General features: G+C 37.1%; 1 protein-coding gene across 1 annotated transcript; it reads left to right on the top strand.

Moving 5' to 3' along the window:
• Positions 1-3,446: 3,446 nt before the first annotated feature.
• On the top strand, positions 3,447-11,909 carry LOC104271853 (pre-mRNA-splicing factor CWC22 homolog). The gene is made up of 7 exons (XM_009866662.1): positions 3,447-3,629; positions 4,525-4,611; positions 5,765-5,917; positions 6,801-6,928; positions 7,855-7,956; positions 8,055-8,251; positions 11,323-11,909. The coding sequence occupies exons 1-7, from the start codon at positions 3,447-3,449 to the stop codon at positions 11,907-11,909; spliced, it is 1,437 nt and encodes a 478-aa protein (XP_009864964.1).
• Positions 11,910-14,814: the final 2,905 nt, after the last annotated feature.

Here is a 14,814-nt window from a genome sequence, read left to right as displayed (position 1 = left end):
CTAAACTTAAAGATGAATTCTTCAAAATATCATTTGAAATAATTAGTAGTGGATTAAAAGAGGTCTTTTAAACCATAGTTATGTGGGCTGAAGTCCCAGAATCACAAACTAAGATTTTTTTAAAAGTACTTTAAATACATGATGTCTGTTAGATAATTGTAAGCATATGCTAATAACTTTTTAATGAGTTTAAATTTTTCATCTCTTACTGATCTTTTTCTACAAGAACTTAAATTTAAAAAGACATCCAAGACCAATTTTCAACTGTCGTGGATGCTTAAAGCTTAATTGTGGTTTTTGGAAAACAGACTGCATGCAATTTATAAATGTGGCAGGTGATATTTATGTTAAAATATTTCCAATAAGCATAAAATAAAGTTTTCTAAAATTGCATGTCTTCATGACATTAAAGATACTAATGAGGTAAAAATAGCCAGTTTTGTTATATAATTGGGAAGCTCGTTGCCTTTTCTGCGTATGTTGTGGCATATGTTGATGTCTGCAGAATGAAGGTGTAGAAGATGTGCAGAGTTATGGTGGATTTGAGTGTTAATGACAACAGAACTAACTAGAATTCAAACTAGACTTTGATCTCCTGAACATGTATTTATGCATTTAATCTGAGCAATTCCATCTCCTTAGGTTAAGTTTTACATGTGTAGCCTTCAGGTGGAAGGAAAGCAGGTACTGTGGTGCTTTAATGTATTATTTCACCAGGCCCTTGTGTGTGCCTTTCAGGCTTGTAGCAGCATGATTAAAAATATATCTGTCCTTATATCCAGCTAACCCTGTGTAAAATGTTGTAGGTCTGATCTGTGCAAGATTTTTTATAACCATATTCAGCTTTAAGTGTGCGGTGCTCTAAACATTAGACTTGGGTAAAAAATGACAAATAAAGAGACAATAAAAGTTGGGAAAGACCATTAGCTGACCAAACACGGAGCAGACCTGAAGACATTCTAGTAGCTGCTGAAATCGCTCCATGGAGTTTGCCAGAAGGCCAGCTGCTACTGAGAGAACCTTGCCTGGCTTTACCAGCCCTAGCTTTACGTGGTAATTTCACGAATAAAGAAGAGGAAGAGGAGAGATGCTGGAAGAAGGACACGTGTTGTGATGGTTGCTGCATTAAAATATACAGCAGCAGAGAAAGCGTTAAGGTATTAAGCATGTGTAAAAGCAATGCAGATGTGTAAAATGTAAGGCACTCATCTCACATCATTCCAATTTCACATGGATTTAAAACAGCCTGTGTCCTTTACTAGGTTTGCTTCAGCAAATCAATTCCTTTCATTCCTTGTGTGAGCGTTGAAAGCACGTGCTGGCATTAATAGTTTTATGTGGTAAGTAGCAAGATGAGCTCGCAGGGTGGAGGCGACTCGTGATTGCTTTGCCTTGTGTAGGCAGTGCTAGGGAAGGAGTTGGGAAGAGGGAGAGGAGCTGGAAGTTGCATTCCTTCCAGCCAGGGAGGGGAGAGGGAGACCTCCTCTTGGAGGCAGCTTGTGGGGCCGCTCTGAAATTGCAGTCTTAGCTGAATGCTAATCTTAAATAGCAAAAACTAAGAGAAGAGATGGGAGGGGAAAAAAAATGTATCAACTGATAAAAGAAACCTATGCTCAGAAGGAAGTGAGAAAGCTGAGTTGCTTTAGCTCCTCTCTGCAGTGAACGTTGCCTTTGTGTGAAGCTGAGGGAATATAAAGTGGGCAGGGTGTGCTTGTTTCTTCAAGTGGTAAAGCTGAGGAAGAAAAGTGAGTCTCTTTCTATCTTCCTAGTTCACCCTTCAAATGTAGGATGATACTTGCCATCTTAGGTTGAGCCACAGTCTGTCTAAGTAGTTACCCTGTTGGGGTAAGAGCTTTTAGAAAGCGTTTAGGGAAAACTCTAAGAAAAATGGTGTATTTAGATGGAGCTTTCTCCTTCTCTTCTCTATTAGCAATTTTGGAAAGTGCCTTTTTTTTCCCCATGATATGGTAATGAATTAAAAATCATTACAAAAAGTCATTCACCATCTCTATGAACTATCAGATGCTTTCAAAGCATTTTACTTCATGATTGAGTAACTACGCATACTTTCTTGCCTAAACTGAATAGTCACTTGTTGAGCACTGTATGAGAAATGCTGAAAGACACAGAATATAAATTTCCTGTAACATTAGGAAACCAATTCATTGCATTCTATAAAACAAGTATTAAACATCGGCTCTTCCTGCCATAACCATCACCAGAAGTATTATCACTGGGAGTACAGAAATAAGTTAACTAATCATCAAAACCATAAATGAAGTTAGAATTGCCATGTGAACTTGTTGCATTACTTGGAAAATAATTAAATTGTTTTAAAGTTTGTTAATTTTTAATCTGGAAGACATTACTCTAGACCTAACCTTGTGTTGTTTACGTAACACTAGCAAGAATGTCTTTTGGCAAATCTATTTTCGTGCTTGTGGTTATTCATGATACCCTCTTGGAAATCATTGTAATATTTAATTAAAATGTTAAAATATTTAATTACTGTAAACCACAGGGGATACCAATGTTGTAATTGCATTTAAGATGAGGAAGAAAAGTAATTTGTTTTTTCAAGTCTTGCTGAAGTGATTAGCAGTGGCATCAGCACTTTACCCTTTTTATTGTTTAAAAACTGATTAACTGCAGCATTACTGTAAAATGGGATAATATAAAAAGTTAATAAGCATTTTAATACATCACACTAACACAGTGTGACAGTGCTGAAACACATCTGTAAGTTTGATACGTTACTGCCTTGTTATTTGGAAGGGATATTATTTTCTTGTTCAGCATGGTTGGCTTTTTATTTTTTTGGAGTTTTTATGATGAGCACAGTGTTTTCAGAATATGTACTTGGAAGAATGGCACAAGTGGGAGAATAAGAAATCCAGCATATGTTACAGTAAATTGGTGTAAAATCTAAAGAGGACAAAATGCTTGAAAGCATCCAATATTGGTTTTTATGGGAGTGTTATTAGTTTTAAAAAAAAATAAACTAATTGTGAAAAATACATGACTGACAGCTGAAAACCTAGTTGGGAATGTTGTAAATTGTTTTTTGCTATGGTGTTGTTCTTACGAGAAAATAATTTTTTAAAAAGAAGTTAGTAGGGGAAAGCGACACTCCTCTCTAAGCACTGTGTTATTTCATGGCTCTTACATGAAACTAACACTTTTATAAAAATAGCTGTAATGTTTTAAAAAATATGCCGTAAACTAGTTCATAGCTGTATTATAACCTGTCACATCCAGAGTCGGTCAGAGGAGTAACTGTGCTTTCAGGCTGAGGTGTGCTCGCTTGCCAAGATCACGGCGCTCTGCCGGGCAAGGGCTCTGGTCCCAGAGGTGACGTACCCGAGGGGGTGTCCCTCACGTTCTCCACTTGGTGTGCAGGAGAGAAGGGAGCTGCTAGAGGGTGATGCAGTAACAGTCTTGGGGTGATGGCATTGGGGAACAAGGAGTCTTCTCTTCCTGAGAAGACTGCGTACTTGGTATCCATGGGAGGAGAGCATCCTCCGTGGGGCTGCCGTAGCTGGTACTTACATCCGTGGCCACCATGGAGACAGCAAAAACGGAATGCAGGCTTCCAAAAATGCAAGGCGGGCCATGAGGGGCGCACAAAAGTTTGAGAGGCTGATCCAGCTGGGCTTCCTCTGCTCCTTCCTAGCTGAAAGGTAGAGATGCCTTTCTAGAGGGTGGTTCAGCACATGAGGCTGAAACAGCTTCTTGAGAGAAGTTCCTCTCGCCCTCTTGGTTTTAGAGGGAGTCAAGGCAAATTGGCCTCCCAAGGCTGAGTTTAAGTCTATCTGAACGTCACTCTCGAGCTTCTCAGGTGAAGCAGTGAAGCATTGCTTTCTGCTTGCTTATGGTAAGCAGAGTTTGCCACAGAAATTGTGGCTGGATAAGTAAAGATATTAGTATATACCAAATATATCTGTGGATATTTATGGTTTGGGAAATACGCTGCTAAGCATGAACAGTGTGTTTGAGTTTCCAAATAGCGTGTCTGTAAGGTGCTTCAATGTCTGGAAGTTGCAAAGATCTTCATTTTCTATAAATGCAGGAATTGGTGCTATTTAAAAAAACCCAAACCGATAACACCAAACCAAACAAAAAAATTAAACCAACTGCAAATGAAACCAAAATCACACCAAAAAAAGCCCTGAAAGCCTTCCCTTTTTAACTTATATCTCTTTTATTGCACTGTGGTAAAGTCAATTTGTAAACTCATTTTGACCTTTTTTTGTTTAGTTGTAAAGTGTATTAACTCGTAAATTTCAGCTTAAGCAGAAAAGGAAATTTCAATGGCAAAAGTTCATATTTATTTCCCAGATAGTTTCAGAAACGTGAGAAATCCAGAAAACTATGGGTGTTGCCAGTGAAGTTTTCTGTAAATGCTCTTGTTTCAAAGCTCACAGCTGTGTAATGCTTTCTTCAATATTTTAATATTTAGTAATGGTAGATTTTTGCTGCTACAGTGAATTTACCTAGAGCTTTTTTTTTTTTTCCTTACACCAGAAAGAACTCTGCAATATGATACTTGACTGCTGCGCTCAGCAAAGAACATACGAGAAATTCTTTGGGTTACTGGCAGGGGGGAGTTCTGTTTTCACATTTTACACTTTGTGGCAGATAATTTCATTGGTTTACTCTGTTTTTTTTCTATGTCAAACTTAAATTTTAATGGCTAAATAAAACTAATAGTCTTTTTATCATTCCAAAAGCTATTATATTAGTTGTGTTAGTTTTATTACTGACTGAATTAATGTTTCCATTGTGATAAGCGTAGCGAACGTAGGATGAGAGAACTCATTTTCTTTTCATGTTGTTGCTGGTTTTGCCTTCATGTTTTCTCATTATGGTAGAACAACAGGTCAGTGGCAAAGGAGTGGTACTGAAAAGAGGCAAAACTGTGGTGATTTACCAGAAAATACCCTTTTTACAGTGCTGAAGATTCATTTTGGAGACTCTAGACCTTTACCACTTTTGTTCAAAGCTGCTTAGTAGTCTTTATTCGGAGCGCAAGACTGAATACTTACTGTCCCAGGGTTGTGGATGGCTTGTTTGTTTTTCAGTAAACAGCTAATTCTTTGATTTTGTGTAACTAATTGCTAATTTAGTTGCAGTTATTTCTTAGTTGAGTTTCTCCTAACTATTATGTTGACAGGTCTCACTACTTGAGACTACTTGTCTTCTCAAAGAAGAAAATTACGCTGATAGGGAGTGGGGTTTTTTTGGTTTGTATTTCTTATCCAGTATTTGAGGAAATACTTGTGCTGACAGTCAGTTACGAAGCACCAACCATATGAACCTACACGTTCTCTACAATATAAATTTTAATTGCCATGTCCTTTGGAGTGTTTATCTCCAAAATGTTTTACTTCTGTGTTCCCTGCTGGCTCTCTAATTCTAAATAGTCATTCAATGAAAAAAAGTCATGTCATGAAAAAAAGTTACATTTGATGAAGTTACATCAGGTGAAAGTACTGGATGTATGGAAGTAAAAGAAACTGCATAATTTGCTGTAGTTCAAAGTTGATAATTACAACTTTGCAATGCAGATGAGTTTCTTGTTCTAACAAACTGCTGAAAGCAATAAAATGTATCTATTTGAAGGCATTTTCTTCTCCTCCAAGGGTTATTTAAAAGGAAAATCTTGCAGTAAATATTGACACCATTATGTCACTTACATGTAGGTTATTTGCATGTCTAATATGTTGTTTAGTCTGCTTGTTTAAATTGTACAATGTTGTCTCAGCGTTTCTGCATGTTGAAGAAGGAATATATGGAATCGTTTGAAGCTATTTTCAAAGAGCAGTATGATACCATTCATCGTTTGGAAACGAACAAACTGAGGAATGTTGCCAGGATGTTTGCTCATCTGCTATACACTGATTCAATTCCCTGGAGTGTAAGTAAAAAAAAAAAAAAAAAGCTATTGTCCCAGACTTCTTTTTCAATAATTCATCTCCAATATTGAGAAGGAATATACATTAGTTTTAGTATTTATTCTGCAGGTTGGAACTACTTGTATTTGTACCAAACTGAATTATTTAAATATCTTCTCAGACACTATTGGACAATTTGTATGGCTCTGTTTCCTCTTTCTGCCTCCTGTGTCTCGTCATCCTCCCTCTCCCATTCTTAAATAGTTGATTAGTTGATTTAACGTGAGATTTTTATGGACCTCAGCAGGATTTTATTAAAATGTACTTTTTTTTTAGAATTTTGAACTGGTAATTATCAAGATAAATAGCAGAGCTAGAACTGTCTCTAAAAACAAGCTTAAAGAAACCTTTTAAAATTATTGTGGTGGGTTTTTTTCTTAAAAATCGATAGTACTACCATTTTGTGATTTAAGCACCAAATAAATAAAAGCAATCTTGTGTTTTGATACATTATTATAACATTAATAATGAAAAAATAAAAATCAAAGTCACTTCTCTTTCCGGTACTGTTTTATTCTTGCTTTGCAGCCTAGTTGAGTTGTCATTCTTCACCTCTTTAGAGCTTAAGTCTCAAATCTTTAACTTCCTAGAAGTTTACACACCTAATTAGCTCTTATTGAGCATTCCTGGATAAAATAAATCCTTTGAGAATTACTAGCATAACTAGGCTGAGAAACTGCTCGCAAGTGGTAGAAAAGAATTTTTGAGGAGGAAAAGTCTAGAGGGTTTATGATCTTGAAGGGGGGGGGGAATCAGTCTTCATTAGTTCTTTCAGGAGGACAAAAGTTTTTAAGATAAATAAAGAATGAATGTTTAAACCTAAGGACCTTTTCCAAATATTTTCAGGTACTTGAATGTATAATACTGAGTGAAGAAACTACCACATCCTCCAGTAGAATTTTTGTCAAAATATTCTTTCAGGAACTCAGTGAATATATGGGACTTCCTAATCTAAATGCAAGATTAAAAGATGAGTAAGTTGAAGTTTTGTTTTCAAAACTGTAAATTTAATTAGTTTATCTGAAAAAAATAAAGAACTTCCTTTTCAAGTTCAGCTAAGACTGCAATTCTGTAGTTGCACTACTTCAAGAATAAGTTTACGTATAGATTTAGCCATTGCAAAGAGTCCCATTAATTTGAGCCTGTTGCCATCAACTTGTTTTTAAATATGTGCATGACTATTTGCATGATCTTTTTTTTTTTTTTGCCAATGATACTGAGCTTGTGTAAGAATTTTCCTAGTGCAAGTGTATTTTTCTGTAGTGTCAGTTATAGAGCCGTGTACTGAATGTTATTGTGGCTTCTTTTTCTGATAAAACTTTGAAAAAGGCACATAACTATTAATAACAGGGGTTTTTTAGGATTAGTTGCTTATCCTTAAGTGTAGCTTAAATAACATGTTCTTTTAAGTCTGTATGTGATTTAGTGCACTGCATTCTGGCAGTGTTCCTTTCAGTTGCTTGAGCTATTATGTGTAAACTGAGATTTCTTCCATGTACAATGGAGAATTTCTTAGGTGCTTTAGCTCATGTAAACTTAAACTTAGAATGATACTTCAGGTACCTGGGTCTTTGGAGTTCTTCATGAGGAAGTGATATCCTTTGGTATCGCAGGCTACTGCAACTTCACAAGTCTCTTCAGGGCTTCACAAAATCACGCTTTCTCTTGTCTTGACAGTATGTATGCAATTCTCTGTGTGAGGAAGTTTATGTTTTCATATGAGAGCAAGTTTTTAAATAGTGTTTTGATCAGATGCATCACAGATACAAACAACGTATTGAAAAATGCATGAAAAGATTGCTGTCCTATGGAGCTCCATACAGCTTCTTATTCAGTTTATTAATGTCGGTGAGAATCAGTGCTAAGCTAGTGTGGTGATTTAGATGTTTGTTTCCTTCAGAACATTGCAGCCTTTCTTTGAGGGATTATTGCCTCGGGATAACCCAAGAAATACACGCTTTGCCATCAATTTCTTCACTTCCATTGGCCTTGGAGGACTAACGTGAGGAACACTTTTCTCATTTGATATTTATTTTTCCTTCTTTCCCCTCCCCCCTGCCAAGAAAAAAAAGGAAAAAACACTTTTTTATTGTTAATTAGGGATGAATTACGAGAGCATCTTAAAAATGCACCGAAGATGATTATGACACAAAAACAAGATGTTGAGTCGTCAGATTCCTCTTCGTCTTCAGAGACAGACTCTTCCTCAGATTCGGATTCTGACAGCAGCAGTAGTAGCTCAGAGTCATCCAGCAGCAGTGACTCCTCATCTAGCAGCGACAGCAGCAGTGACTCAGGTACTTAAACCTAGCTAGAACTATCTACTTCTCTATTTACTTCTGTACACATACTTAATTCTGTTTCCGTGTATACTTATTTTGAGGAAAAACTACTTACAGTGTTGGTCTCATCATTTTTAAAAAAAACTTACAAATTTTAAAGTATTAAATATTTTTCATGGGAATTTATTTTAGAATTTAGTAAAACCGGCTTCCATTTTTAGAGACTTAAATATCTGAGGAACATTTGTGGATTACACTTTTACACAGTTGATACCTGTTGTACTATCACTTGAGTTTAGTGGAGGATGGAGTGATTAAGTTTGTGTGGTTTTAAGTTCTGTAAAAAGTTTATGTAGTGAAAGTTCTTGTCTGTAGAGAAGTCGCTAAGAAAATACTAGCTTTTGCTGATGACTTAGTATTTTGTACTTTTATGCATTATAATTAGTGTTTAGCATCTTATACTGTCTTGCTGATGTAGAACATTCTGTTTGACGTCAAGTGTTGTAAACATTGCTGAATCTCTAAAGTAGGTGCTCGTATGAGTTAGTGTGGGCAATTTCCTCCATTGCATTAAAACATGAGCAGATGATAACACAGCATGACTTCATATGGTACAGAAGCTTGCTGATTCAAAGTTAATTTGATATATTACGTGCCTTTGAAGTGAAAATGTTGATTAACAAAATAAAAGCAGTGCGAACTGCTCATGCTTTGGAAATGCATTTTTTCCTCCATTGCAGTCCTACTGTACAAAGTCTGATTTGTGTGTCATCGCATTAATCGCATTAATGACGACAAAGCACTGGAGAAGGGCACAGTTAAACAGGGTCAGAGAAGGCCTTGGTTCAGCAAAGAGACAGATGGCTCCTGCCTAGACAGCTGCAGCTCTGCTGAGCTGCTTGATAGGAACCAGAGAGGCAAGTCCTTAGCGACAAACCAGCTGAGTCTGCAGTCTGCTCTTGTGAACACTTTATTTTCATAAGTTTAAGACCTTCTATTTTACTACTACTCCTTCTTCATTCAGGAACACATTCATTAAAACTTGCATTTTGACATTGTTGCGTCTTAGTTTCCCCTTTTTTTTTGCCTCTTGTGTACTTAAATACAAATACAGTGGTCAGAACACTAATTGGAGAAAATTATATTCTTTACTAGTAAAGAAGCTGTGTTTGCAGCTTCTTAAATCTTCAAAATAACTTGGTAGAGTTGAAAGGCATTGTTTTAGAGGAATGTGCTACAGTATTTCAGTGTTTTAACAGTGCAGTATATAAGAGAAAATAGAAAAATTTCTCATTAGAAATTAAGAAATTGAGCCTAAAGCTACATGTGAGATTACTGGCAGTTAAGCTGTGGAACCTCACCAGCCAGCCCAGCTCAGCCGTGCTCTGGAGAGGTCATTGTAACCAAACAAGGTTCCGCAGAGGACAAAATCTGTTACTAACGCAGCTTGTTCCTTTGTATCTACTTTTTCAGGTCTTTTTTGTGCGTTCTGGTGGATGTAGACTAATAGGGGAAACACTGTTTTAAAAATGTATTCAAAATGTATTCAAATGTATCTGACCTGATCCGTCACCGTGTTTTATCAGAATGCCAGGAAGCCATAGCTCAAACAGGAGACTAGCCAGCTGCTGTAGAATTGATGTATTTGATGTACTATTAAATCGCTTTATGGCTGTGGTATTTTCAAAAGGTGATTAGGAAGAGTTAGCTGATATGATACTGTAGTTCACACCATAATTAATGATTATTCAAAATGGCTGTTACTAATAAATACTGTCCAGTGAAATCTGGAGGTTCCTTATAAGGAGCAAATAGGAAGAGTAACACCTCTTCTACTGAAATGAACACTAGTGTCCACTTAAAAATACAGAAGTTAGTCACACCTTTGCCAATAGTTTAAGATAACTATTTCTCCTGAAAATGAGCCGGAGTGCCATTGTTATGTTGCTGCGGTACCACTGTGCCAAGCCGTTTTCATCCTGCCTCTCTTTGCTCATAGGATAGCGTTGGAGATTTTCCTCCATCTGCTCTTGTTAATCTTTGTTGACTGATAAGCTTTTCCAGGAAGTAAGTGAAAATATAAGTGATATTAGGAGACCGGATGGTCTCAGAAAGGTGATCTTTCTAAAAAAAATTATTTGTGAGAGTGCTTCAATGTATTTACAGCCGTTGCCTGGTGCTTTTGTATCGAGTCAGCAAGAAGATGATGATGGACCAGAGGTTCTCACAAGTCAGGCATCACTTGCAGGTGGCTAAGGGACCAAAGCCCAGCTGCTGGATACTCGTGAGCGGCAGCCACGTCTGTACCAAGTGGAGTTGTTCCCTCTGAAAGCAGTGAACTGGGAAAGGAGGGAGGGAAGCAAGGTTGTTGGCGTTTTGTCAGTACATAGAATTTCAAATCCTTTCAAACATGAAAACACGTCTTGCATAACCAAAAAATTCTTGGATCGGCAGGTTCTGCAGATCTTACGTCAAGATTCCCACTCAGTGAGTTAGTCTATTTTAACACTGATGTGACTGCTGCTTTGCTGCTTTGTAAGTTGAGGAAGAAGTGTCTTTTTTGATTGAGCTGCATCATGTTCCTGACACCTGCATAGACACTGTAAATGGGGTGAAATGCAGAAGGCTATTCCCTAACTTCTTACTTGTATGCTCTTAAGATTTTGTTGGAGTGATGCATTGTGACTTAGTTTTTTGTTAACGTGAGGTTCTTGTGTTAGTAACCATGGAGTTACTGAGAAATATTTAAACTCAGAGGAAGAATGGAGCTTGATAGGGGGCTTGATAGTTGGTTCACACTTTTGTGGAGAATTTATGTAAAATAAAATCCTGTAATATGGACATTTAAAAATAATCAGTCCCTGCTCAGTTAAAGAATAGGTGAATTTTCCTCGGCTGTATGAGAGAGTTGGAGGTGAGAGTGAGCAATAAAATCAAAGCTCATTATTTTGAAACTTCTGTCCAGATACATATCCATAAAAGTTTTCTGACAAGAAGTAACTCTCTAGGACTTTCTATGTAGTTTAATGAGTTAAGATTAGTAAACTAAAATGAAACCTTACTCCTATAATTTGTTATCATTTCAGATGTTCGTAAAGCCAAAAGAAAGAAAATGCAAAAGAAAAATAGAGAATCTGATAAAGTTTCCAGGAAAAAACAAGAAAGGAAAAGGAAATCACTTGAAAAGAAAATTCAAAGGAGGCAGCAAGAGGAAAGAAGTGATACTGAGAGCAAATCAGAAAGAAATCACCGAAACATGAGCGAATCACACCGGAGAGATGATGTATCGAAGTACCATCACAGAGAGGAGTCCAATGGCAGAGACAGTTACCATAGTGGGAAGGATAGAAGCCATGAAAGAAGTAAGGATCTAGAAACTAAACACAGTAATTCAAAACTGAAGAAAGCGGAGAGAAGAGCTTCTTTGTCTGATGATGAAAATTACAGGCACTGGAGCAAAGATAATGGACATCGCAGTAGAAAAAGAGAAAGATCAAAATCCGTGGAGAGAGCCCATAGCAATTCAAGTCCGAGAGAGGAAGAGCAAGATGACCGATACGGAAATGGCTCAGAGAAACACCGAGAGAAGTACAGCCGTCACTCCGACCCGTACAGAGAATCCAGAAAGAACGAGGACAGGCGAAGGGAGAATTCTCCACACAGACGAAAATAATACCTAACCAGAGTTTGAGATAAATATGCATTTCTGAGCTGTTAAAACTGTACTTTAAAATCTGTTGCTGAACTTTGTTTAAAAGAAAGCTTTTGTACAAAGGGGTAGTTTGCATTTGTAAATTTTACCAGACTTTTTCAAATTTTCAGTACCATTTTTTTTATAACTATTGCATTGAGTCTTTCTGTTAAATTCTTCCCTTGGACAGATGAAACTGTATTTTGTGAATAAAACTCTTAAGATCTCAGCAAATGGGTGGATTTTGTACTTTAATTTCAGGTATTTGTAATTGTAACTTTATAATAGTCTAAAAAACATTGGTTTCTAACTGTGTTAGTTGAAAGTCAGTTACTGAGGCTAGGGCAATAAATGTAAAAATTTCAGATTGCAATGTGAATGCTACATGGGAAAGCTAAATTTTCAAACATCAGCACAAGTGCTTCAGGCATTGTATAGCTGTATATTCGTTCAACTTTGCAAACATAAGAGCAACTTTGACCAAAATTTTCAGGAAATACTGCAGTTTGTTTTTTTTTTTTTTCTTCAAGAGTTGAAAATTGGGAAAGCAATGTTGCTGTTTTAAATGTCACATTTGAAAGTGTGTCAACTTGTTCTGTTACTTTTCACAATGTTTTTTAATATTGTAACATCCTGAGCTAGTTACACTTGTTATCATAGAGGTAGGGGGAGAAAAGTTGGTTGGTTTTTTGTCAGCTATGAATTTGATTTTAAAGCCATAGACCTCAGGTCTAACTCTACAAAGGAGGTGTTTAACGAACATCTTTCCCAATATACAAAAATCAAAATAAGAGATGTTCCAAATCCTTTTACATGTTTTGAACTACATGGCTTGAAGTGCTCAAGTATATTGAAAGCAAAGAAAAGTTGGGCTGCTACAGCACTTATAATACCTGGAGTAATTTGAAGCAACTAGTTCAGCTTTCGTTTATGTGAGTAATGAATCAAAATCATCTGGTTAAGAAGGCTCTAAATCTCATTAGTCACTCAGGAAAATTTTTAAAGTCTTTTGGCATGAAATAGGAAACTATGGACATGGTGGGTAGGAAAGACGGGTGAAAGTTGTATGTTACACAATTGTTGATGCCTTAAGACTACTTTGTTTTTTTCCTTGTGAAATGAATGCAAGTGCTGCGCATATGGGAACTCAAGCATTTCATGTGTAAATAGTATTTCATCTTGTATAAAGCATAGAAAATATTTGGGCTGTTTTATAACAGAAAATAGAACAATTCCTAAGGAAATAGATCAGTTTTGCCTAAATCTTTTCACAACATTTTTCTAAGAAAAATGTCACATTTTTAGATATTTTTTTTTTCTGTATTTAACAGAATTTATTTCTGCAAGCTTTCATGTAATAAAACACTTTCAGGCAAAAATATCTGCATGGAAAATAAATTCATATTGCAGAGAAAAAATAAGGTTTCTATCTTGTTAGACCACACAGCTAAAAATTCTTTAGTGGCGTCATGAGCTATGTGTTGTTTAAACCGTGGTGGTTTTTGTCCAACTCGCTTCTCATTTTCAAAATGATTTGTGCATTTTGGCAGTGTGTGTAATTCCAGAACTTAATTTGAAAGAATGCTGTCTAAAACAAATTCTGCTGATAATTATTATGCTTCTTTGATAGCTCTCTGCAAACATTATTGAAAATGATCTGTACTTCATAATGGCTTAATTACGCAAACTTGATTTAGCTAGAGTAATACTTCCCTTACTAGGTTATGGGTTTAGTAGTGTAAATTTTATTAACTCATAACTTTTGAGCTATTCTGTTCCAGTTAAAAAGCTTGTTAATTACATTTTTAATAAACGGAAGCACAATAAAGGGTGAGAACATAAAGCATTTATTCAGAAGTAAAGCTTTTGATCTCACGCCTGCTGATCAGGAAATGCCAGCTCAAACATCTCCGGTTCTTTGTGTTATTTCTTACTAGCTGATAAGGACACTGGGCTCTTTGATGGTGAAAAAAAGGAAGAAGGTGGGATTGAGGCTTGAGCTGGGCTCTTGGCTACATTTAAAATTTCTTGCTGTATTTTTTTCGTTTCTAGAAATGATATGTAATAGACTGACCTATTAAAAACAGCAGTTATTTTTACCATTGCTACGGTGAGCTAGCAGCAGTAGGACCAGGAGCAGTAGCCGCGATCTGTGTGCGGTCAGTGGAGCGTCTGCGCTGTGGTGGACCAAGACCGAGAGTGGCTCCAGCCTGGAGAGGCACAGCTCAGCAGGGCCACGGGCATTCCCTGGTCTTAGCAGACCATGGCCTAATGGCTTGCTGAGCCAGAGGCACTATGTGAATCTTTGAATAAGGCCTCACCTTCTGAATAAAGCCTCATTCTTCTAACTCTTTTATGGGGGGATTCTGCAGCATCCTGTGCAGGAGTATCTCACTGTACAGTATGCGTAACTGTGTTTTGTACAGTCTTTATAACAGTCTTTTATAGCCTCTGCCTGATCTGTTGGAATGAGTTCCGAGGAGGGCCACAGAGATGATCCAGGAGCTGAAAGCATCTCTGCTACGAGGATAGACTAAGGAAACTTGGATTGTTCAGCCTGGAAAAGAAAATACTCTGGGGGACCCTTATAGCTGCCTTCCAGTACCTGACGGGAACCTCCAGGAGAGCTGGCGACAGTTTTGCAAGTGTCCACTGATAGGACAAGGGGAAATGGATTTAAAGTAAAGGAAAACAGATTTAGATTGGATCTTAGAAAAAAATTCTTCAGTACAAGGGTGGCAGGACTCTGGAATAAATTGTTCAGAGAAGTTGTGGCTGCCCCCTCCCTTGAGGTGTTCAGGGTCGGGTTGGATTGAGGCCTTGAGTAGCCTGATCTAGTTGAGAGGTGTCCCTGCCCATGGCAGGGGGGGTGGATTAGATGATCTCT

This window comes from Apaloderma vittatum, unplaced genomic scaffold, assembly GCF_000703405.1.
Source record: "Apaloderma vittatum isolate BGI_N311 unplaced genomic scaffold, ASM70340v1 scaffold14903, whole genome shotgun sequence".
Lineage (NCBI taxonomy): Eukaryota > Metazoa > Chordata > Aves > Trogoniformes > Trogonidae > Apaloderma > Apaloderma vittatum.
The sequence above is the reverse complement of the archived record's forward strand: the minus strand, read 5'-3'. Positions and strand labels throughout refer to the sequence as shown.